At 43.5% G+C, this 22,926-nt stretch overlaps 1 protein-coding gene across 2 annotated transcripts in view; it reads right to left on the bottom strand.

Annotated features, from left to right (window-relative positions):
* MYOM1 (myomesin 1) overlaps positions 1 to 22,142 on the bottom strand; it is a 108,983-nt gene extending 86,841 nt beyond the window's left edge. For both annotated transcript variants that reach the window (XM_050942091.1, XM_050942092.1), the window contains exons 1-3: positions 22,007 to 22,142; positions 17,812 to 18,454; positions 1,583 to 1,720 (exon numbers count right to left, since the gene is read on the bottom strand). In XM_050942091.1, the coding sequence (XP_050798048.1) occupies positions 1,583 to 1,720; positions 17,812 to 18,392 (719 nt within the window). In that variant the 5' untranslated portion in view covers positions 18,393 to 18,454; positions 22,007 to 22,142. The remainder of the gene's footprint in view (positions 1 to 1,582; positions 1,721 to 17,811; positions 18,455 to 22,006) is intronic.
* Positions 22,143 to 22,926: the final 784 nt, after the last annotated feature.

The following is a 22,926-nucleotide window of genomic DNA, read 5'->3' as shown; positions in this document are numbered from 1 at the left end:
AAAAACAGGGTATTAAAAAGGCAAAAGCAAATGTGTCCCACTAACGAGATGAAAATCTGAATTCCACACAAAAGCATGAGGTTACAAACACAGTAGAAGTGCTACAATTTACAAATGTAAATTCAGCAGTAGCCCATGATACCACTGAATTCCACACCTTCTCCCATTGGGGAACACTTTTCACATAGCAACCACTCCACATCTGACCTCTCAATCCTCATCCTGAAAGGAAACGTGCAGAACACCTTCAACAGATGAGCCTGGGAACCTAAATTCATAACTCCACCGGACAGTAACAGAGATTTAACAGCGACATTGGTTTTATGGCCCTTTGCAACAACTTACAACACATGCTGCCCACTGACCCTCCATTGTCCTACAATCATACAAGTATGAATTACTTCATTTTATGTGGCCTCCTACAATATCTGTGAACCCTTTATGATTAATCTGTCCAGCCTTGTATTTAGCTTGGACATTCTAGTTTCCTTCTCCAGACCTGAAGAAGAGCCTGTGAAACTCAAAAGCTTGTCCCTTCCACCAACAGAAGTTCGTCCAATAAAAGATATTACTTCATCTACCTTGTCTCTCACACTTCATAAATGTCATGTGAAAAGCACAGCTTTGCAGGAGACATAAAAGCTAAACAGAGGTGTGTATTTGACAACAAATGGGCTTTTCTCCTAATCTCCAATCACAAGTTAGTTTTCCATGACCTGTCCTGGTATGAATAAACCTGAACAAATGACTATGCCTGGACTGTCATTATCTCATAATAAATCATTACACCATATCCCAGGAAAGTCTCCATGTTTGCCTTGGTTTTGGCTACTATGTATAGTTCACATTCAGATTTACTTAGGACATTGCTGCAGCAGAAATTTATCACATCAACAGCAGATATGATATAAATACCACCAGTACTTGGGAGAATTAGAGTTGATTATGTTGAACTTAAGATCTTAATTAGTTTTATCATTAACATTTTTTCCTCTACCAGGGCAAAACATGACCACGTTTTCTCAATTTTGCCATATTTAACACTGACTTGATAAGAGACATTTAAATTATAGAGAAAATCTTTAAACTAGAAAAGCCAACAAAATTGTGTGTACAAACTTATTTCTCAGATTTCGAGGAACATGACCCTTCAAATTCACCACAGATTCACAGATGTGAAAAGCCAGAAAAGCCATTATGATGATCTAATCTGACGTATGGCATATAATTTTACTCAGTAATTCCTGCATCAAGCCCAGTTTTCATGGCTAAATGTCCATAACTCTGTTTCCTTCTCATAGGAAATAAGGTGTGCACAGTCCAGATAACAAGGGCACAAAACTAAATCAGAATACCTGAGTTTCTTTCCTGGCTTTGTCATTGATACATTCAGTGACCGGGGGCAAGACACTTAACTTCTGTGTGTTTCCTATATGTAAAGTAGAGAAAACTAACCCATCTTTTTAAAAGCATTTTGATGTTGATAGATAAAAAAAAGAGATGGATTATTAATTATTATCATAAGGAATATTTTATAAATTAACAAGTACACCAAGAAAAAGGGAAAGGAAAACAAACATACCGTCCTGTGAACACTGGTACTACATAGTCAATGGCTTTATTTTCTTTTTCCTCAGAGAATAAACTCTGTTTTGCCCTCTTTGCTTTGGGACTCAACTTATAGGATCGATCTTCTATCATTATATTGGAATCTTTTAGTCTGAAATAAAAGCCACATTATTAGACTCACAAAGAAAATTGAGAAGCTGTTGAAAAAAACATTCAGAAAACTAGAAGAAATACTAGACATTTTATAATAATTTAAGCTCTCGTAAGCTTTCTTAGCAAACAGTTATGATGTTTCAGTTACCAACTTTTCAAAATGCATTTTATCTCACTGTTCATTAAAGGTGCCAAAGTGATGGGCCTTGAAATTAAATCCCTCTATGTACGGAGAATGTCCAGCATACCTAGTAGCAATGCACATTTCACCACTCCTGTAAGCTGGGCCTGTCATAAACAGATAGCTAAGGGTTAATGTCTCTTTCACCTATAAAGGGTTAACAAACAGTGACCTGCAAACACCTGACCAGAGGACCAATCAGGAGACAAGATATTTTCAAATCTCGTGGAGGGAAGCCTTTGTTTGTGGGTTTTGAGTTTGGCTTTGTTCTCTCTGGGTCCTGGACGGGACTAGAGGTGCAACCAGGTTTCTGCCAATCTCCCTGCTAGTCTCTTATCTATTCAGAATTGTGAGTAAGAAAAAAGGCAGTTGTAGTCTTTTAATTTGTTTCTTATTTGCATATGTGTACTTGCTGGAAGTAGCTTAAATTGTGTTTCTGCTGGAGAAAGTTTCTTTCTATTGTTTATAAGTTGAAAGACCCTGTAATTGTTTACCATCTAAAGTGCAGAGATAAACCTTTTACTTTTTTCTTTCTTTTTTATTAAAAGTTTTGCTTTTAAGACCTGTTGATTTTTCTCTCCTAATTAAGGCTCAAAGAAATTGAGTCTGTATATACCAGGGAATTGGTGGGAAGCAAGGAGGGAAAGGTAAATTTGTATTGCCTCTGGGTGAGGGGGAGAGAGAAACTTGATCTCTTTGTGTTGTGTTTCAAGGAATTGATTCACAGTATCTCCTAGTGTTCCCAGGGCGGGAAGGAGCTGGGAGGAAGAAGGGAGGGGGAAGGGAATGGTTTATTTCCCTTTGTTGTGAGACTCAAGGAATTTGGGTCTTGGGGCCCCCTGGGAAGTTTTTGAGGAGACCAGAGTCTATCAGGCACTCTACTCTAAGTCCTGATTGGTGGCAGCCTATCAGATCTAAGCTGGTAATTAAGCTTAGGGGAATTCATGCTAGTACCCATATCCTGGATGCTAAGGTCCAGATTTGGGAATTATACCTGACAGGGCCTTCTAGAGTTTCTATACCCCTGTCCATGGCTAGTCTGCAGAGCCTGTCAATCAAGACAGGCAGGTTCCAATTCATGTAAATTGTAATGAGATTTTTTGTGATGTGGATACCTATCTACTAGATCCTAGACTAGGACTACCTCACCTGCTACCAAGGGCCATTGAACATCTAACAATTCCTAAAGAATTCTAATCCTCTGGAATCGATTTAAACCAGTGAACTATAAGTGAAAAGCTCTGTATTCTGCAACCAGCCATGAAGTTATCTAGTTCCCCTAGCTGGAATAATTTTTGATAAGCAAAACACTTCAGTGTGCTAATGTTTTTTAAACTATATGTATGCAAACTATATGGCAACATGACTTTCAGTGACTGATGAGACCCTGTACTACTACTATACCATGCTACCCCACTACCAAATAAAGAAATAAAGCAAGCACAATGAATTAATATGTCATTTAACGAAGGAAAAGTAGAGAAGGGGAGAAACAGAGGAAAAGGGAATGCCACAATTGCCGAATCCATAGATTCCCCTCAACCTTGGACAAGTTTCTGAATACAATCAGAATACATTTAAGGCATGCGTAGTCGTACTGTATTTTGGTTTATTTTTAGAAGTGTCATAATTTAGTTTAAAAATGGAATACCAAATGCCTTCCTCTTTCCAAAAGCATAGGTCCTCCTTACTGATATTTTCAGTATTACACAATACAACAATGTATTACAAATGAACAATAACTTATTATTAGCCATTTTTTCCTCATATTCATAATATGCTCCAAAGGTATAAGTCCCAAATAAGCATCAGCCTTTTCTAAATCCTTGGCTTGTCTACCCACTTGCAAATAGAACATGCCACAAGAAATCCAAGGATATCCGGTTTTCAGACTGTATGTCGCCAAGATCCATGTTAACATCAGCTATAAATGGCAGCCTGAAAGGACTTGACCTTAGTTATCAGTCACATCTTAAATCCAGGTATTTGGTATTGGAACCTTTGGATGAAAATGCAAGATGATCTCCAAATCTATACTGTTAGTGCTAATACATGAAATATTCAGGCATCTATGGGTTTGTGTAGTCTGTAGGCTGAAGTCTGAGTCTAGAAGGTAACATACTTTAGAGAGACCAGTCAGGGCCGGTGCAACCATTTAGGGGACCTAGGCGGTCGCCTAGGGTGCTGGGATTTGGGGGGCGCCATTTTCTTCGGCAGCGACCGCAGCGGCTGGATCTTCGGCTGCCCCAGTTGCTGCTGGCATTTAGGTGGAGGGAGCTGGGGCAGGGGAGCGCTGGGAGGGCCGCCTGCAGCAAGGAAGGGAGGGGCGGCACGCAGAGGAACTCCCTGCCTCAGCTCACCCCTGCCCCACCTACTCCCTGAGCACACCATGGCTGTTTCACTTCTCCTGCCTCCCAGGCTCATGGCACCTAAGCTGATTGGCGCCGCAAGCCTGGGAGGCGGGAGAAGTGAAGCAGCAACGGCGTGCTCGGGGTGCTCGTGTGCGGAGCAGGGGTGAGCTGGGGCGGGGAGGTGCCTCAGGGCGGAGGGTGGAGAGCTGCTGCGGGGGGGGGCGCCTTAGGGCAGAGTGAGAGAGCTGCCGCGGGGTCGTCACCTCAGGATGGGGGAGCGGGGGGACGGCGCAAGGTGGAAGTTTCGCCTAGGGCACAAAACATCCTTGCACCAGCCCTGATGCCAGTACCATAATTTGTATTCCAAGAAGGAACTTCCTGATATTCCAAAATATGTGCTAAATCCCACCCTCACTTGCAATAGTCCTGAAGGAAGAAAAAAATTACGGGCTCTCACAAACTTGGAACAAGCAGCGTTGTTCCAGGTTTGGTTGTCAGGCAGAATCTCTCCATAGTGCTCAAGAAAGTGCAAGCAGAGATGTACATCTTCAGGGCAAAGACTAGCATGTCCGCTGCTACAAACTGCACACATTGACCAACAAATGGTGGTCATGTCAATTGTTTCTGCTTGGAGTTCTAGCAAATGGTATCTCACAATACATTGCTCCTGGCCACTCTGTGAAATCTTAGAAAGGATGATACCTATATGATAAACTATGAATTACACCTCATATCTACAGTTGTGTCTAAATGGATAGATATATACCACACAAAAATATATTAAAAGAACATTATTAAGGTTGCAAAGGCAAGCACTCAAAAGTTAGAAAATGCCAGAATTAAGATTGTTGCTCTGAAACATTAATTTGCTCCCTTGCGTGTCTCCATTATAAGACAGTCTTTAATTACATAATCACATGTTTGGGCAACCTGAATAATAGGCAGTGCTATGAGCTCTGCCTATAATGTAGCAGATATCCATATGCAAAATAGAACTGGCTGCATCTTTGACCATTGCATTTATACTCCATTCACTACTGCACTATGTCTGGACTTCTCCTAATGTTTCTCCCATATTCATACACACAAAACGGATTTATTGGATGAAATCACCCTCTGCAGCAGAAAAGCCCAAAGAAGAGGGCTACGAGTGGGGAGAAAAATTCCGTTCATAGAATTTTCCCAATACCTCTCAGATCAGAGACATTTAGGGGATGGTTTCTGCTCCACTAGCCTCCATGCCCTGTGGCAATATGGCTCCTTCAGGAGCTGTAGTGGCATTGGCTGGATTTGCTTGCACTGTTCAGCTGCAGCCACAGAGCAAATCCATTAGAAACTCCAAGCTTTATAACCTTCTGCACCAAAATCCAGGCATAAACAGAGAGCCTGACCAACAATCTAGACAAAGCAACACAGAGCATGAGAGATAGTGAAACAAGATATGCAGTAGTATAATGTTAGATAATGTACTCATCTTTAGGATTTGTGGATGATTAATATGAACATTGCAGCCAACCACAAATGCACTGTGACAAGTCATCAAACAAGTGGTAAAAATATTACATCAAACCCAAAGCATGTTAGTTACTGTTCATAAATGAGCTCTACTCAAAAGGAAAACTACGTTTTTTACCCACCAAAAAGTCTTATTCATGTATTATTTTAAAATGGTACAAAACTAGCATCTTGAATTTGAACCCCTTCAAATTTCCTAGGGTTCAGATTTGAAAACCTGCACCTGAACCTGCCTTTTGATTCTTGGTTGTTTCCAAATCTAGAGAGACCAATTTTGAATTCTCATTTAGATTTAACTGAAACATAAGGGAACATCTGTTTTCTTTAGATGTCAGGCCCAAAGTGATGGAAATCTAAGTTCACTCAATTTTTCAGCACCATTAAATCCAACTCAGGCCTTTTCCACCCTTGATTCTTCCTGAAGCACAAACCCAGAACAGTAGTGTTATGGGGAGTCGGCCCAACACTGGCCTGTAAGGGGTTAATAGAGTCCTAGGGAGGCTTTGCAGGAGGCAGCCAGTCAGAGAGGGGCTGAAAGGAACAGCCATTCAGGGCCTGGTAGACTCATATAAGAAGAGCTGCAGGGCAGGGCCGTCACTTACTCCCTGGAGCTTAAGGACGGAGGACTGGGTGTCTGGCAGGCAGAAAGAAGCTAGCACCCTGGACAGAGCAGTGCTGCTAGCAGGGACTAGGGGAGCTAGAGAGAGCTCCTGGCTGGCTGCTGGGATTTGCAGGCTGAGTCCCTGAGGTAAGGGCAAAGAGGCTGCTGGAGTAACAGGGAAGTGGCCAAACCAGTGGCTGCTGTTGCCACTGGGGAAATGGTGGGACGGTTGGACTGCAGCACTTACCCTTGGAATGGGGGAGCACACATTGTGACATGGCCGGAGTGCTGTGTCATGAAGAGGATACCGCAGTCTTTGGAGTGACGAGGGTCCAGGACCAGGTGACAGCAGGCAATGCACCATCTGGAGAGGGCATACTAGCCTGCAGAGCTAATCCCCAAGATGGACAGCAGGAGGCACCGGCATGGTGAGTGGAGCCCTGTCACATCTAACCTAAACCTAACCCTGATTCAGAACTGAACCTCACTTCCTTGGCTCATATCTAGTTCTAGTCAATTCTTTTCTCAAACCAGGCTGTGCACCAGACTAGAAGCCAGACTCTATACTCACACAAGGAATTTGGGAGGGGGAGCATAAAGAACCCCCTCACTTCCCTGTGCAGGTTATTCACATCACATGTCACAATGCTGTTGGGAGAACAAGCACCAAGGGGCTGCTACTCCTCTTCCCATAAAGTGGGTGGGAATGGCCCTTGGTGGAGCCTTGGTGTGGAAGGGAAAGTAAAGTAACACAAATATAGGTATAAAAAGGCTCACAGAAGGCTTTAGAGCTATAGTAAAAATACAGGGCCCATTAATCTATGGTTCAAAGCACTTTGCCGAATGGAGTACAGTGATTGTCAGATAGGCAGAAAAGAAAACAACAAATGAAGAATGAATACAATCAAATTATATTTAAAAAGGGTAAAAATTACCTGTATTTGAGACTACCACTGTCCTTCCCTTTGCTTTACCTGTGATTTCTTTTTCCAAGTATCTTTCCAAGTGTGCCTTTAAATATTTGCAGCTGAATATCCCCTCTTTTATTTTCTCTACAACTGGTATTACTGAAAAGGTCAGTTCCATTCCTGCAGGTCCCTCAGGTACTGCAGATTCATGTTGGGAATTTCCATTACAATGTGTAGTCCTGGCCAGCAGGAATGGACCTGAGATTTTCATTGAGAGCCATTGCACATGATAAAAATATCACACATACCCCTGCCCTGCCTTAAATTTCCCACTCACTGCCTTTAACTAAATCGACTGAGCTGAATCTCTCGTGACAGCTACCTCCTACAGTCTCTTTTGCGACAGGTAGCATTCAGTATAGTGGTAGCTGTGCCAGTCCCAGGATATTAGACACAAGATGGGTGAGGAATATCTTTCACTGGTTAGTCCAATATCTCACCCATCTTGTCTCTCTTTTGCGACAGAAAGCTGTGATTATTCCCTGTATCCTTTTGACCAGACTCTGGTCTGCCCCTGTGAGAGTAAGAAAAGCGCTGGAGCTGTCACCTTTCTTGTGCCCCTGGTCTAAGGGCCAGCTACAGTTGCAGCCCCTGTGCTCTCCAGAGTGCAGAAACTGCCCCCTGATGAAGTGTTTCTTGTAGAAGATAAGAGACACCACTCTATTATAGAGCATACCAATGGGATTCCTTAGTCCAGCTACTGGACCCACACTGACCCTATAATTCTTCCTGGCTTTTGTTATTCACAGACTAACTACTTTAACAATCAGCACTTCCTAAACCCTGCCCTGGAGTAAACAGTCAGAGAAAGACTGAGGATATGTCTTCACTACCGGCCGTATCGGCGGGTAGCAATCGATTTCTCAGGGATTGATATATCACGTCTCATCTAGAGACTCATGGACTCCCCCTGAGGGTCGAAATGACAGTCTGGACCTATACATTGAATGCTTCCGCCAACGTGCACAGGCAGAAATTGTGGAAAAACAACATCGCTTGCCTCATAACCTAAGTCGTGCAGAACGCAATGCCATCCACAGCCTCAGAAACCACCCTGACGTTATCATCAAAGAGGCTGATAAAGGAGGTGCTGTTGTCATCATGAACAGGTCTGACTACCAAAAGGAGGCTGCCAGACAACTCTCCAACACCAAATTCTACAGGCCACTTCCCTCAGATCCCACTGAGTAATATACTAAGAAACTGTAACATCTACTCAGGACACTCCCTACACTAACACTGGAACAAATCAACATACCCTTAGAGCCCCGACCAGGGTTATTCTATCTACTACCCAAGATCCATAAACCTGGAAATCCTGGATGCCCCATCATCTCGGGCATTGGCACTCTCACTGAAGGACTGTCTGGATATGTGGACTCTCTACTCAGACCCTATGCCATCAGCACTCCCAGCTATCTCCATGACACCACTGATTTCCTGAGGAAACTACAATGCATTGGTGACCTTCCAGAAAACACCATCCTAGCCGCTATGGACATAGAGGATCTCTACACGAACATCCCACACACAGATGGAATACAAGCTGTCAGGAACAGTATCCCTGATGATGCCACAGCACAATTGGCTGCTGAGCTCTGTGCCTTTATCCTCACACACAAATATTTCAAATTTGATGACAATTCATATCTCCAGATCAGTGGCACCGCTATGGGCACCCGCATGGCCCCACAATATGCCAATATTTTTATGGCCGACATGGAACAACGCTTCCTCAGCTCTCGTCCACTCACGCCCCTTCTCTACCTACACTATATTGATGACATCTTCATCATCTGGACCCATGGGAAGGAGACTCTGGAAAATTCCACCATGATTTCAACAGCTTCCACCCCACCATCAACCTCAGCCTGAACCAATCTACACGGGAGGTCCACTTCCTGGACACCACGGTGCAAATAAGTGATGGTCACATTAACACCACCTTATACCGAAAACCTACCGACCGCTATGCCTACCTTCATGCCTCCAGCTTCCATCCCGGGCACATCACACGATCCATTGTCTACAGCCAAGCACTGAGGTACAATCGCATCTGTTCTAACCCCTCAGACAGAGACCAACACCTACAAAATCTCCACCAAGCATTCTCAAAACCACAATACCCACACAAGGAAATAAGGAAACAGATCAACAGAGCCAGACGTGTACCCAGAAGCCTCCTACTGCAAGACAAACCCAAGAAAGAAACCAACAGGACTCCACTGGCCATCACATACAGTCCCCAGCTAAAACCCCTCCAACGCATCATCAGGGAACTACAACCCACCCTGGACAACGATCTCACACTTTCACAGGCCTTGGGTGGCAGGCCAGTCCTCGCCCACAGGCAACCTGCCAACCTGAAACATATTCTCACCAGTAACTGCACACTGCACCATAGTAACTCTAGCTCAGGAACCAATCCATGCAACAAACCTCGATGCCAACTCTGTCCACATATCTATACCAGCGACACCATCACAGGACCTAACCAGATCAGCCATACCATCACCGGTTCATTCACCTGCACCTCCACCAATGTAATATATGCCATCATATGCCAGCAATGCCCCTCTGCTATGTACATCGGCCAAACTGGACAGTCGCTACGGAAAAGGATACATGGACACAAATCAGATATTAGGAATGGCAATATACAAAAACCTGTGGGAGAACACTTCAACCTCCCTGGCCACACTATAGCAGACCTTAAGGTGGCCAACCTGCAGCAAAAAAAACTTCAGGACTAGACTTCAAAGAGAAACTGCTGAGCTTCAATTCATCTGCAAATTTGACACCATCAGCTCAGGATTAAATGAAGAATGTGAATGGCTTGCCAACTACAAAACCAGTTTCTCCTCCCTTGGTTTTCCTCACACCTCAACTGCTAGAACAGGGCCTCATCCTCCCTGATTGAACTTACCTCATTATCTCTAGCTTGCCTACATACATATATCTGCCCCTGGACATTTCCACTACATGCATCTGACGAAGTGGGTATTCACCCACGAAAGCTCATGCTCCAAAACATCTGTTAGTCTATAAGGTCCACAGGATTCTTTGCTGCTTTTACAGATCCAGACTAACACGGCTACCCCTCTGATACTTAATGCATATTAGCTACTCAACTCTGCACTGATCCTAGTTTCATTACTTTGCTCATGACGTTTATTTGTTGTTGACAGAAGCATTAATTGCACATACTGAAGAAAATACCCTGTTTTTCTGTTTGTTTGGTTTGTCTCAGTCATGTCCCCATGATCATTATTTTTCTGCAAATAAGTGAATGTGTTTCAAGCTCAAGCCTTGCCAAATATTTTGTATTTTCTCTTTAAGGAAACCTCTGACCCATGCTGTGGTGAATAACAAGTCTACAGCACAACTTCCTTGGCACTGGATTATTAGCTGCTGTCAGTGAACAATATGGTGTCATCCATGAAAAATACACTGAAAAACCACTGAAATCTTGCACACAAATTTGAATGATTAAGCCTTCAATGTAAGAAAATAAGTGGGATTAGTCTAGCTCTGCCATTGTACAGACATGAGGGGCAGAGCTGGTGGCAATGCCTATCGGTAAAGTTGCCTAACACTTTCCATTCTAAACCTTGGATTTAGTTGTTTATAATTTGGACAAACTGTAACCATTAAGGCTGAAATTCTCCATGGTTGGTATCTGCCTGAGGCTGAATATCTTTGAATAGTTTCACTGAAAATGATTCAACCATTTCCAAAAACAATGCTAGCAAACAACAGGCAGTTTTGCCACTGTTAATTTTTTCCTCTTCATTTCTTCAAAGAGCTCTAGCACATCCATGCTTTGGATCAGGGAAAAGTAATCTGGTGGTGTTTGAAGCATCACCAGGGTGTCAGAAAGATGACTTTTTTTTGGTCCCCCTGAAAATCTACCCAGATTTGACTGAGTTAAAAGTGTAACAGATTGTGCTGTATGTGGTCAGGCGTAGGGGCGGAGACGAGAGTTCAGCCAACTAGTTACAGCTAGATCCAGGGTGGGCAGAGTATAGGAAATGAAGGTCAGCATTGGAGGGACAGAAGCCAAATGCCAGTGCTGAAGGGTAAACCAGAGTCATAAGCCAGAGGCGGAGCCAGTGATCAGTATTGGAAACAGAAGCCAAATGCCAAAACCAAAAGGAAACCAGAGTCATAAATCAGAGGCAGAGCCAGGGATCAAAGCTGTAAGTCTGAAGGGAGCAGGAACTGGAAGCAGGCTGGAGCAGGGACTGAAAACAAGGGCAAGCACAGCTGTGGGCATGGTACTTGTAGAGCAGCCACTGAGCCACTGTGGGGTGAGGGTGGGGGAAGGCTTATAAGCAGGACTACCAGTCCTACAGCCAATCAGGTACTGTGACCATTCTGTCAGTTCCAAGGCATTAGACCAGTAGTCCCCAACCTTTTCATCTGGCGGGCGCCAGAAGAAGGACCGTGGCGGTGGTGGAGCACCTGCCAAAATGCCGCTAAATTTCAGCGGCGTTTCGGTGGCGATGCTTCTCGATGATGTCACTTGCTACCAACAAGTGACGTCATAGAGAGGTGTCACTGCTGAATTTCTGCTGTGTTTCGGTGGCGACGCCTTGATGTCACTTGCCGCTGACAAGTGACATCATTGAGAGGCGTCGCCACCGAAACACTGCAGAAATTCAGCGGCATTTCAGCGGATGCTCCACCACTGGCCAGGATGCAGGCGCATTTAGATGCCCCTGCGGGCACCATCGCACCCACAGGCACTGCGTTGGGGACCCCTGCATTAGAATATATAATGGCTTCAGAGGTCCCAAGTTCACTGACAACCAGGGTCTGTCAGCATTACAAGTAGGGGCTTGGAGCTATTGCATGAGGCTCTACTGCATGACCTAAAAGCCACATGACTCTTAGCCAAGGCTGTAGTTGATATCCTGGGTGGGCCTAGTCAAAATACATGGGTTCTGGAACAGGTGCATTGTTGAGGGTGGGAAGGCCTGGGTTTTGTCATGGCTCACGGGGTTGGGCCATATTCATGGTGCTGCTCAGAAAGGCAGTTGTCAGTTCTGATACATAGGTTGATCAGGTTGTGAGACAGGATGGCAGCTCAACTCACATCAGTGCATCCTTTGTATCATCGTTTGGCCCAATCTGAAATGGATGACTCTGTGAACACCACTAATGAGACTGTGCAGCAAGGTGATGGAATTTGGCAGCATATTGGTGGCTGATTGACACCCTTGTTGTAGTGCTTGTGGCACAGCTTCAGCAGTTTGGGTGTGGTGAGGGTCACTGAAGAGAACCAACATGGCCTGAATTAACTGCTTCAACTGACCCATGAGGGGGATATACCGTTTCAAGTTGGGAGGCCCAGACCAAGGTTTCCCCAGTGAGCAGACTAATGATGAGCCATACTCAGGCCTGCTTTGTGCGGAACAACTGAGGGTGTAACAAGAAGAGGAACCTGAATTGATTTAAGAAACCTCAGAACTGACTACAATTACCACTAAACTTGTCTGGGAGTGGGGCCTTTGGCTCCTGGTGGGCGAGAGCCAAGGTTGATAGTGAAGCCTCCTGGGCTTGTAGGGCCTCATTGTGCACCTGCAAGTTCTGTATGGGTCCCCACCAGTTCCGCCAGGGAAAAACTGGCCTGAGTGGGGTCCATGCCAGCAATGTGGGTCCTTAGCCTTTGTATTGGGGCTGCTCAAACTATAGCTGACTGGGCCATGGCTGGTCAGGCTTAGTGGTGGAAGCAAGAGTTCGGCCTACCAGTTAGAGCTGGGTCCAGGATGGCCAGAGTCCAAGAAACAGGCCAAGAGTCAGTACTGAAGGGACAGAAGCCAAATGCCCAACCTGGGTAACTCAGAGTTGGAGCCAGCGTTCAGTATTGGAGAGGCAGAAGCCAAATGTTAGAACTGGAGGTTCAACCAGAGTGGTAAGTCATGCAGAGCTGGGGATTGAAGCCAGAAGTCTGAAGCCAGAAGGGAGCAGGGACTGGAACAAGGGCAAGCACAGCTGCAGGCACGATATGCATTAAACAGCTGCTGATCTGCTGTCAGGGCCAGGATTATAAGCAGGGCTTCTAAACCAGCAGCCAGTCAGGGGCTGTGGCCACTCTGTCAGTTCCCAGGCAGTGCGGATTGGCTCATGGCTCTGTAGCACTGAAGTTAGTCAGGGAGCAGGCCAGCAGTTGGTCCTAGCTGATCTGGTCTCTGACAATAAGCCTCCGAAAATTGTCATTTCTCCATACTCAGCAAAGCTTGGTAGAAGCATGCTGCTAAAACTGACAAGCATTCCATTTACACTGAGCATGATACAGCCCCACAAAACTCTCTACAGTATATGCCAAATGCACAGAGAATGCTTTCTGCACCTCTGAGCCTCCTACATTAGTTTTCAGCCTGTGGTCAGTGGACCTCTGGGGGTCTGCAGTCTAAGTCTAAGATTTCCAAAGGGGTCCACATCTCCATTTGAAATTTGTTAGGGGTCAGCAAATGAAAAAAGGTTGAAAACCACTGTCCTACACGACAGGCATCTGGGGATCAAGTCAAATGCTGTGCAATCCACTCTGCATCTCAGCATGCCTTTCCTGACACATCCCCCACACAAAGTGAGGGATGCAGGTAGCATAGACTGTCTCTCAAGGAATCCTTGGCTGCCCCTGTAGTAACGCTTTCTGAACATGAGAACATAATGGCCATCCGGGGTCAGACCAGTGGTCTATGTGGCCCAGGATCCTTGTCTTTCAATAATGGCCAGTGCTAGGTGCTTCAGAGGGAATGAACAGACCAGGGCAATTATCAAGTGATCCATCCCCTGTCATCCAGTCCCAGCTTCTGGCAGTCAGAGATTTAGGGACCCCCCCAGAGCCTTGGTTGCATTTCTATCCTCCATGAACATATCTAATTCTTTTTAACCGAGTTATACTTTTGGCCTTCACAACCTCCCCTGGCAATGAGTTCCAGAAGTTGACAGTGTGCTGTGTGAAGAAGTACTTCCTTATATTTGTTTTAAACCTGCTGCCCATTAATTTCATTGGGTGACCCTTGGTTCTTGTGTTATGCGAAGGGGTAAATAACACTTCACTTACTTACCTTCTTGACACCATTCATGATTTTCCAGACCTCTCTCATAGTCCTATGTTAGTCATCTCTTTTCTAAGCTGAACAATCCTAATCTTTTTAAATTCTCCTTACGTGGAAGCTGTTTCATATCCCTAATCATTTTCATTGCCTTTCTCTGTACCTTTTCCAATATGGCTACTTTGTGCTACTGAGGCAGTGTAAGGAAGCCACAGGAGGGGTGAGAATCTGGTCCTATGCATATGGCCAGCAGTGCAAGTACGCTGGTACACTCGAGTACACCATACCAGCAAGTTATTTATACCCAGTACAGCGGGAAAGACACAGGAGGAGTTGGCAGCCCCACGTGGCTATACTACCCCCAGCCCCACCCCCCAGCCCTGTCCTCCCCTGGGGCTGCTGCTGTACTGATGGAGCTGGAGGAGAGGCAGTTCTGTGAAAGGGCAGGAGAGAGCTGCTGACATTCTGCTCCTTTTCCCTGCTGCCCCTCCCTATGGGGAAATAAGCAGAACCCCCAGCCCTGACCCCTCTGCCCTGTCCTCCAGTGAGGCCACTGCTGTACAGAGGAAGATGCAGCTCTGTGGAAAGACAGGGGTGAGGCTGCGGGTTCTGCTCTTTTCCCAGCAGGGAGGGGCAGCAAGGAAAAGGAGCAGGATGCCGGCAGCTCCTCCGGCAACTGTACCGCCCCCAGCCCTATCGTCTGGCTGGGCTGCTGCTGTAGTACGAGGATGGAGATCCAGCTCCATGAAAGGGCAGGGCGTGGGGCTGAGGGTTCTGCTCATAGACTCATAGACTCTAGGACTGGAAGGGACCTCGAGAGGTCATCGAGTCCAGTCCCTTGCCCTCATGGCAGGACCAAATACTGTCTAGACCATCCCTAATAGATATTTATCTAACCTACTCTTAAATATCTCCAGAGATGGAGATTCCACAACTTCCCTAGGCAATCCATTCCAGTGTTTAACTACCCTGACAGTTAGGAACTTTTTCCTAATGTCCAACCTGAATCTCCCTTGCTGCAGTTTAAGTCCATTGCTTCTTGTTCTATCATTGGAGGTTAAGGTGAACAAGTTTTCTCCCTCCTCCTGATGACACCCTTTTAGATACCTGAAAACTGCTATCATGTCCCCTCTCAGTCTTCTCTTTTCCAAACTAAACAAACCCAATTCTTTCAGCCTTCCTTCATAGGTCATGTTCTCAAGACCTTTAATCATTCTTGTTGCTCTTCTCTGGACCCTCTCCAATTTCTCCACATCTTTCTTGAAATGCGTGCCCAGAACTGAACACAATACTCCAGTTGAGGCCTAACCAGCGCAGAGTAAAGCGGAAGAATGACTTCTCGTGGTTTGTTTACAACACACCTGTTTATGCATCCCAGAATCACGTTTTCTTTTTTTGAAACAGTATCACACTGTTGACTCATATTAAGCTTATGGTCTACTATGACCCCTAGATCTCTTTCTGCCATACTCCTTCCTAGACAGTCTCTTCCCATTCTGTATGTGTGAAACTGATTGTTCCTTCCTAAGTGGAGCACTTTGCATTTATCTTTATTGAACTTCATCCTGTTTACCTCAGACCATTTCTGCAATTTGTCCTTTCCCTGCTGTGGTTCCTGGAAGAGCCTGAAAGGAGCAGGACACCAGAAACTCCTCTCTGGCACAGCTGTACGCTTCCAGCCCTGCCCCCCGGCAGGGCTGCTGTACAGACGGAGGAGCTGCAGCTGTGTGGAAGGGGAGGGGCTGAGGGTGGTACAGCCATGCTGGAGGAGCTGCCAGCATGGGGCTGCCCAGTGGCCCCATGTTCTGCTCCTTTTCCAAAGTCTCTGGTGCAGCAGGAGGAGGACAGAGCCCCCGCACTCTCCCATAGGTAAGGTGGGATGGATCATGGGGAGAGGATGGGGATAGCCTTGGGGCTCCAGGCTGGGGTTGGGGTGGGGAGGAGTCACATGGATGGTCACATGGGTAGGTCACACGCCTCCCCTTAGCTAGTGCCCCCACCTGTACCAGCAAGAAATGGATTTTACTTGCACCCTGAGTATGACAGAGCCTAAAGGATCCAGTTTGGATAAAATAAGAACTGATGTGAGCATAATTTCATAAGAACATAAGAATGGCCATACTGAGTCAGACCGATGGTCCATCTAACCCAGTATCCTGTCTTCTGACAGTGGCAAGTGTTGGACGCTTCAGAGGGAATGAACAGAACAGGGCAATTATCCCCTGTCAGCCAGTCCCCACTTCTGGCAGTGAGAGTCTTAAGGACATGGGGTTGTGTCCCTGACCATCTTGGCTAATAGTCATTGATGGACCTATCCTCCATAAATTTAGCTCAAAATTCAAATGGCATATTTTTTCCCAAGATAGGCTTAAGCTACACAATTAAAATCTAGATTTGTATTTAGTATCCAGTGTCATGCATCAGCCCGTTATAAGAACAGAGGTTATTTAAAAATTTCTGATCTAGATCTATATTTGGGTTTGGATTTGAGGGTTAGACTAGCTTTTAAAAGCTGTTGGCAAATGGTTTAAAGTAGAGCAGCCTGGAAGCCATCATAATATATATGACTTAAAATAAAAATCAAATCTATTTACTCATATGAAAAATTTATAACTGGAAACATATTAAGGTTATGTTTCGGTAAGAAAATTGTTTAATGCATTAGGCCAAATTCATTATCTCTGGTGTAACTCTATTGACCTGAGTGTAGAATTCACCACTGATATCAGAAGAGTTTTACCAAGCATGAATTTGGCCTAACAGATCAAATTCTCCTATCAAGTACACTGGTGACTTTAATGAGTTTACGCTGATGTAATTGAGAATAGATGTTTTCTGCTATGACTTGATGTTCATTTCTTTTATTGCTAACTGCAGTACCAATCTTGCTTTAATACTACCCTAGCTGCTTTTATTATCACTGAGATTCCTGAGGCCAGGAAATATAGCACATTCCACTAATCTAATTGTTTAGACAATGTTTTATTATATTATTTCAGTGTCAATTATGATATGCTCTTCTTGCACCTGACAAAAACTTCATGTTGTTTCTGCTTTGAAAATACCAAGCTTTTCAACCAATTTACAGTGTGACAATTTGAACATTAATACGAACTGTGCATATAATGTAAAAACACAGTCATTGCATCTAAGAAGAGCTATTTAGTTGTCTATGTTCTTCTTATAGTGGGGCCATCACCACAGTACTTCCAACAAGTGGACTAAATTTCTCCCACCTCCCCAGACCTAACTGAAAGCAGTAAGTATGGAAAATATATTAACATTACTGATTACAGTGCCTGCTCCTGTTGACGTCAATAGGAGTGTTGACACTGATCTAAGGGGGGCAGGTTCAGCAAACAAGTTTTCCCCACCATTGCCCCAAAAATATGACTGTGTTTTGTCCTACCCATGACTGTAGGCTTCAGATCCAAGACTGTAGGCAGCAGACCTCTTACTGAGGGATTCTGATCCAAGACTATCGGCTGCAGACCTCCTACTTAGAGCTGCAGATTCATGATCATAGGCTGCAGACATCTTACTGAGGGATTCTGATCCAAGACTGTAGGCAGCAGACCTCCTACTGTGAGCTGCAGATTCATGATCATAGGCTGAAGACATCTTACTAAGGGATTCTGATCCAAGACTGTAGGCAGCAGACCTCCTACTGTGAGCTGCAGATTCATGATCATAGGCTGCAGATCCATGACTGTAGGCTGCAGACTCATGACCATAGGCTGCTGATCCATGACTGTAGGCTGCTGCAGACTCATGACTGTAGGCTGCTGCAGACCCATGACTGTAGGCTGCTGCAGACCCATGGCGGTAGGCGGCAGATCCACGAGAGTAGGCTGTAGACCCATGACTGTAGACAGCCGATTTACGCTTCTCTTCCTTTTGGTACTGGCTCAGAGTGGATTGCAGCTCTTTGTGGCGGTATGCACGGTCATAGTGTTCGTGATGTTTCTGGTAGAAAGGTAAAGCCATCATGGTGCCTCCTAACTCACTGTCCACTGCACTTTTCTGCCTGGAAATGCTAAGGTGTGCACCGTCTGAAAAATAGATTAAACTGATGAAAACTCAAATCCGGGAAACCTCTGAATTAACATATAACATAAAACCTAAAACTTTTCCTTATGTCAAATCAATGCACTTAGGACAATCTTCATACAATTTTCATAGAGTTCAGGAAACTCACATTTCATTCATAGGGTTCAGAAATCCTGTTCTGATCTGGAGTCAACCAAGCAATCCCCAGGACTAAATCAAACTATGAAAAAAGGATAGAGTTTTAATGTTCCTATGCCCACTGATACAACTTAGCCAAAGTCTCACAGCTACATTGTCCTGATAACAAAACTGATAATTTCAGTGGCAAAGTCAACAGCATTGTATTCTTTCAGAAGTTCTCAACTGTCACTAAATATCTGGGTGAAAACCTGTCCCACTGAAGTCAATAACAGTGTTGCTATTGACTTCACTGGGGCCAGAATTTCACCTCCATTTTTATTTTTACCTTCAAAATGTGGCACTGGGGAGACACCTGCCTATTGTCCTCTTTGACGAAAACTGGTGCAAACAAATCACTTAGTTTCTTTCCAATGTCCTTATTTTTCTTGACTGCTCTTTTTATCTCTGGAAATCTAGTGATCCCACTAACTCTTGTGCAGGATCCCCATTTCTAATATACTTTAAAAGTTTTTTCATTCATTTTTATGTCTTTGGCAATTTGCTCTTTATAGTTCCTCTTAACCTTCCTAATTTCATCATACATTTTTCCAGTTATAGTTTATCTTCTGTTACGGGTCTCTGAGGTATCAAAAGAAGAGGTGTTAGAACCAAAATGATCATTTAAATTACAAGTATATAGCAGCATTGTGGAATATTCATTCAAGAGTTTTTAACTATCATTAAAAAAAAACTGCTATAATCAAAGGGCTGGAGGGTAGCCAATATTGTACTTATCTTTTAAAAAGATGCAACTTGTGATCCTGTAAATGATAGACCAAAGAGCTGGCCAGTACAAGGTAAACAAGTAACCAAAAAATGAAGGACAGAGTTATTAAATAGCTAGATGAGCATGATAGGATAGGGACAAACCAGATGGTTTCTGTAAAGGAAAATCACACCTCTCTAATCTGTTAGAATTTCATGAAGGACCCAATGAGTTATGGTAGTGCATAAAAGAAAACCAGAAGGTATATTTTATTTGGACTTTCAAAAAATATTTGAAGTCTCTCATAAGAGGCAATTAAATAATTAGTTATGGGGTGAGAGATTAACTTCTATCTTGAAGTTGGAACTTGTTATAAGAAAGAAAATAAAGACTAGGAATAAACTCATTTTCAACAAGAAGTAGGTTGATATGTGCAAACCAGGGGTTCTGACAACAAAAATTACTGCACAGCTCCTGGAGGGGGTATCAAAGCCTGAACTCACCTGAGCCCCATCATCTTGGGGGCGGGGAGGGAGCCCACAAAGCCCAAGCCCCACCGGCCCAGGCTGGTGAGGCCAAAGCCCAAGACCAAGGGCTTCAATCCTAGGCAGCAAGGCCTGTAACCTGAGCCCCATAACCTGAGCTGAAGCTCTTGGGTTCAGACTCTGGCTCCAGGTGGTGGAGCTCTGGTTTTGGCTTTGGCCCCAGGCCTCAGCAAGTCTAATGCCAACCCTGGTGACCCCATTAAAATGGGGTCACGACCCACTTTGAGAACTGCTGGTGTAAACTATATGTCATCTTATTCATATAGCACTAATCACTGTAGTCTAAGTCTTATTCTTTTCTTCTGCTACATCTTCATCACCTTCATTCTCCCACAAAAAGATAGGGATATGGCTTGCCAGCCAGAGTGAATCCATGTCCAGAGAAGACAGGCTAGTGTAAAGAGATGAGTCTTGCTCTATACATTAAAAGGAAGCAAGACACTCTGATTTCTTGTCGTAGAGAATGCTACAGCTGATCCCCATTCATCTTCACCAGCTTTGTCTCCAGCACCGGCAAGCTTCACTCTGGACACTAGCAGTTGCATTGTTCCTGTTACTTATGCTATGCCCTCATCTTGAATATTTCAGCATTGAGTTCTCATCAACCAATCTCAAAAAGAATATGAAATAAACAGAAAAGGTCCAGAGCAAGGCAATTAAAATGATTAGAGGACTAGACAGACTTCCTTAGGAGGAGAGATTAAAAAGAATAGAACTGATTAATTTAGAGAACAAGACAAAGTAAGAGGAGGCATGATGGAGGAGTATAAAATACTGCATAAAATGCACAGTAGAGAGAAGTTAAATCAGGCATTCCTATGTACATTTTTAGAAGATAAAAACAAGAGAACAGTCCGTGAATTTAAAGTTAGCTTATTTAACATTTTTAAAAGGAAACAATGTTTTCTGCAATACTTAATTAACTTATGAACCTCATTGCCACAAGAAATCACTGTAGCAAAGAGCTCATTAGGATTCTTAGAAGGATTATACATTTATACAGCTACGAATATGCACTAACTAGTTACACTAACTAGTATACAAACTAACATGAGATATCAAACCTCATGGTGCAGGACATAAGCCAACTGCTAACTGCCTGATATTAGCTAGAAACTAATGTTAGGCATGTTATTGTATAATTGTCCATTAGAAAGGTTTTACACTTTCCTCTGAGAATCTGGTAATGACCACTGGTAGGAACAGGTTACCGTACAAGAGGAACCATTAGTCTGATCTGATATGGCAATTCCTATGTTCCTTTGAAAACCCACAAGAAAATCTGGGACCCTTGTAAGGAATTTATCACTGCATCCTGTCCCCATTGAAATCAATGGGAGTGTTGTCTTTGGCTTCAGTGGAGTAGGATTGAGTCCTATGTCTTTATTTTTATAACATGCTCAGTACATCCTGACAGTACCCAGCTATGTGTGAGGGTAGCATTTCCCCTTGGAATTTGTATATGCTTTTGTGACTGCAAAGCCACGCCTAGACATGGGTGGCCAATGGTCTATATCATAGGTACCCACAAGTACAGCTTTTGGGTCCATATATTCTGTACTTATTTGTACAATATAAACATACTATAGAAATATTTTATTTGTAACCTATCCATTGAGCTAGTAGCAAGTATGACTAGTTTATGCTTTTAAAATCTACTCAAAATCCCTTTAAAAATATATTGCAATAGAAAAACAAAAATGTTGAGAGAGGAAAAAATATCAGATTTTCCTCTGAGCTTAGTCAGTGTCACCTCATCTGCTTCAGAATTCACAATAAATCCCATACAATTAGAAAATATTTAGAAAATTATTTACACTTTCTTTCATTCAAGATGAATTTATACAACAAAAGTCACCTGTACTTCTGATAATTCATGCATTGTTTGAAAAGTCCCATACCTGTCTGTTCAGATAGCTGAGCTGGTAATAACTGAGCCCCTGTACTGATTGGTTTTGTCTCTGTAGCTACGCTTTCAGATTTCTCCAACCTGTTACCACAACTCCCTCAACTAACTACTGAGCTCAAAAGATTAAAGGGAGCTACTATCAATCCAGTGTACAGATTCAAAATAAAGAGAGCTTACAAGTTAGAAATATTTCCTGTCTAAATGGAACACTTACCAGTTGCCAAATGAACAATAACGAATATAAAAGTCCTGAAGTGGATGAATGATAGAGACCAAAATCCAGCAAAATTGAATCCAGCAAAGAGGTGTTAGGACCGGGGCTAAGAACTGGACTCCGAGATCCAGAACAAAAATAATGCCTGTAGTCAGTGGAATGTCAGAGCCACAGTTCAGACCTTTTATGGCCAGGAAGGCTGATAAATATAGCAGCAAAGAGGGAGAGAGATAGAGACAGATACAGGGAGTTATCTCTATGCAAACACATGATGACTGTAGCTTCAAGCTACGAGTTCTCTCTTTTAAGTATCCTCACTAAATTCAGCACAAAATCTGTATCTCAGTTCAGAATCATTTCTATATATTTTTGTCACTGAAAAGCAATCAGATTTAGAAAAAGGAAGAGAATGTTCTGCAGCATGATTTAAAAGTAGAAAAGAGAAGTCTCCATACTTGCAGAAGCCTGTAACCTGAATTTTATATGGACTCCTTGGATTTTTTTTATGTCCAAATTACACTACAGGATTTTATCAACATAACATGTATAGCTGTGTACAGAACAGATTCCAACTAAATGAAAGAGACTTCAGAGAAGTAATTAATGGCTAATGTCCATAAGGTGAAGCAGTGAGGTTCAGTTAAATAGAAAACATGATTTTTCTGGTCTGTTGACATACTGTCACATTTTTTGTATTCATATTTAAGATAAGATTCTAAATTAAGGACATAACCTCATGCCAGGCATTTAACTAGATATAAACACCACAGTTCTAAGAGCCAACATTTTTTTCTAAATTAATAAAAGTATTCTCTACTAAGCTATAGTTAGGAAAAGCTTCCTTTAGCTTTAGCCCAGAGATAATTAAATGGAGTTTTTTTTTCCTTCATTTAAGTCACAGAAACTTGACACAGACATTA

Source organism: Gopherus flavomarginatus, chromosome 2 (assembly GCF_025201925.1).
Source record: "Gopherus flavomarginatus isolate rGopFla2 chromosome 2, rGopFla2.mat.asm, whole genome shotgun sequence".
Lineage (NCBI taxonomy): Eukaryota > Metazoa > Chordata > Testudines > Testudinidae > Gopherus > Gopherus flavomarginatus.
This window is presented reverse-complemented; position numbering and strand designations above follow the sequence as displayed.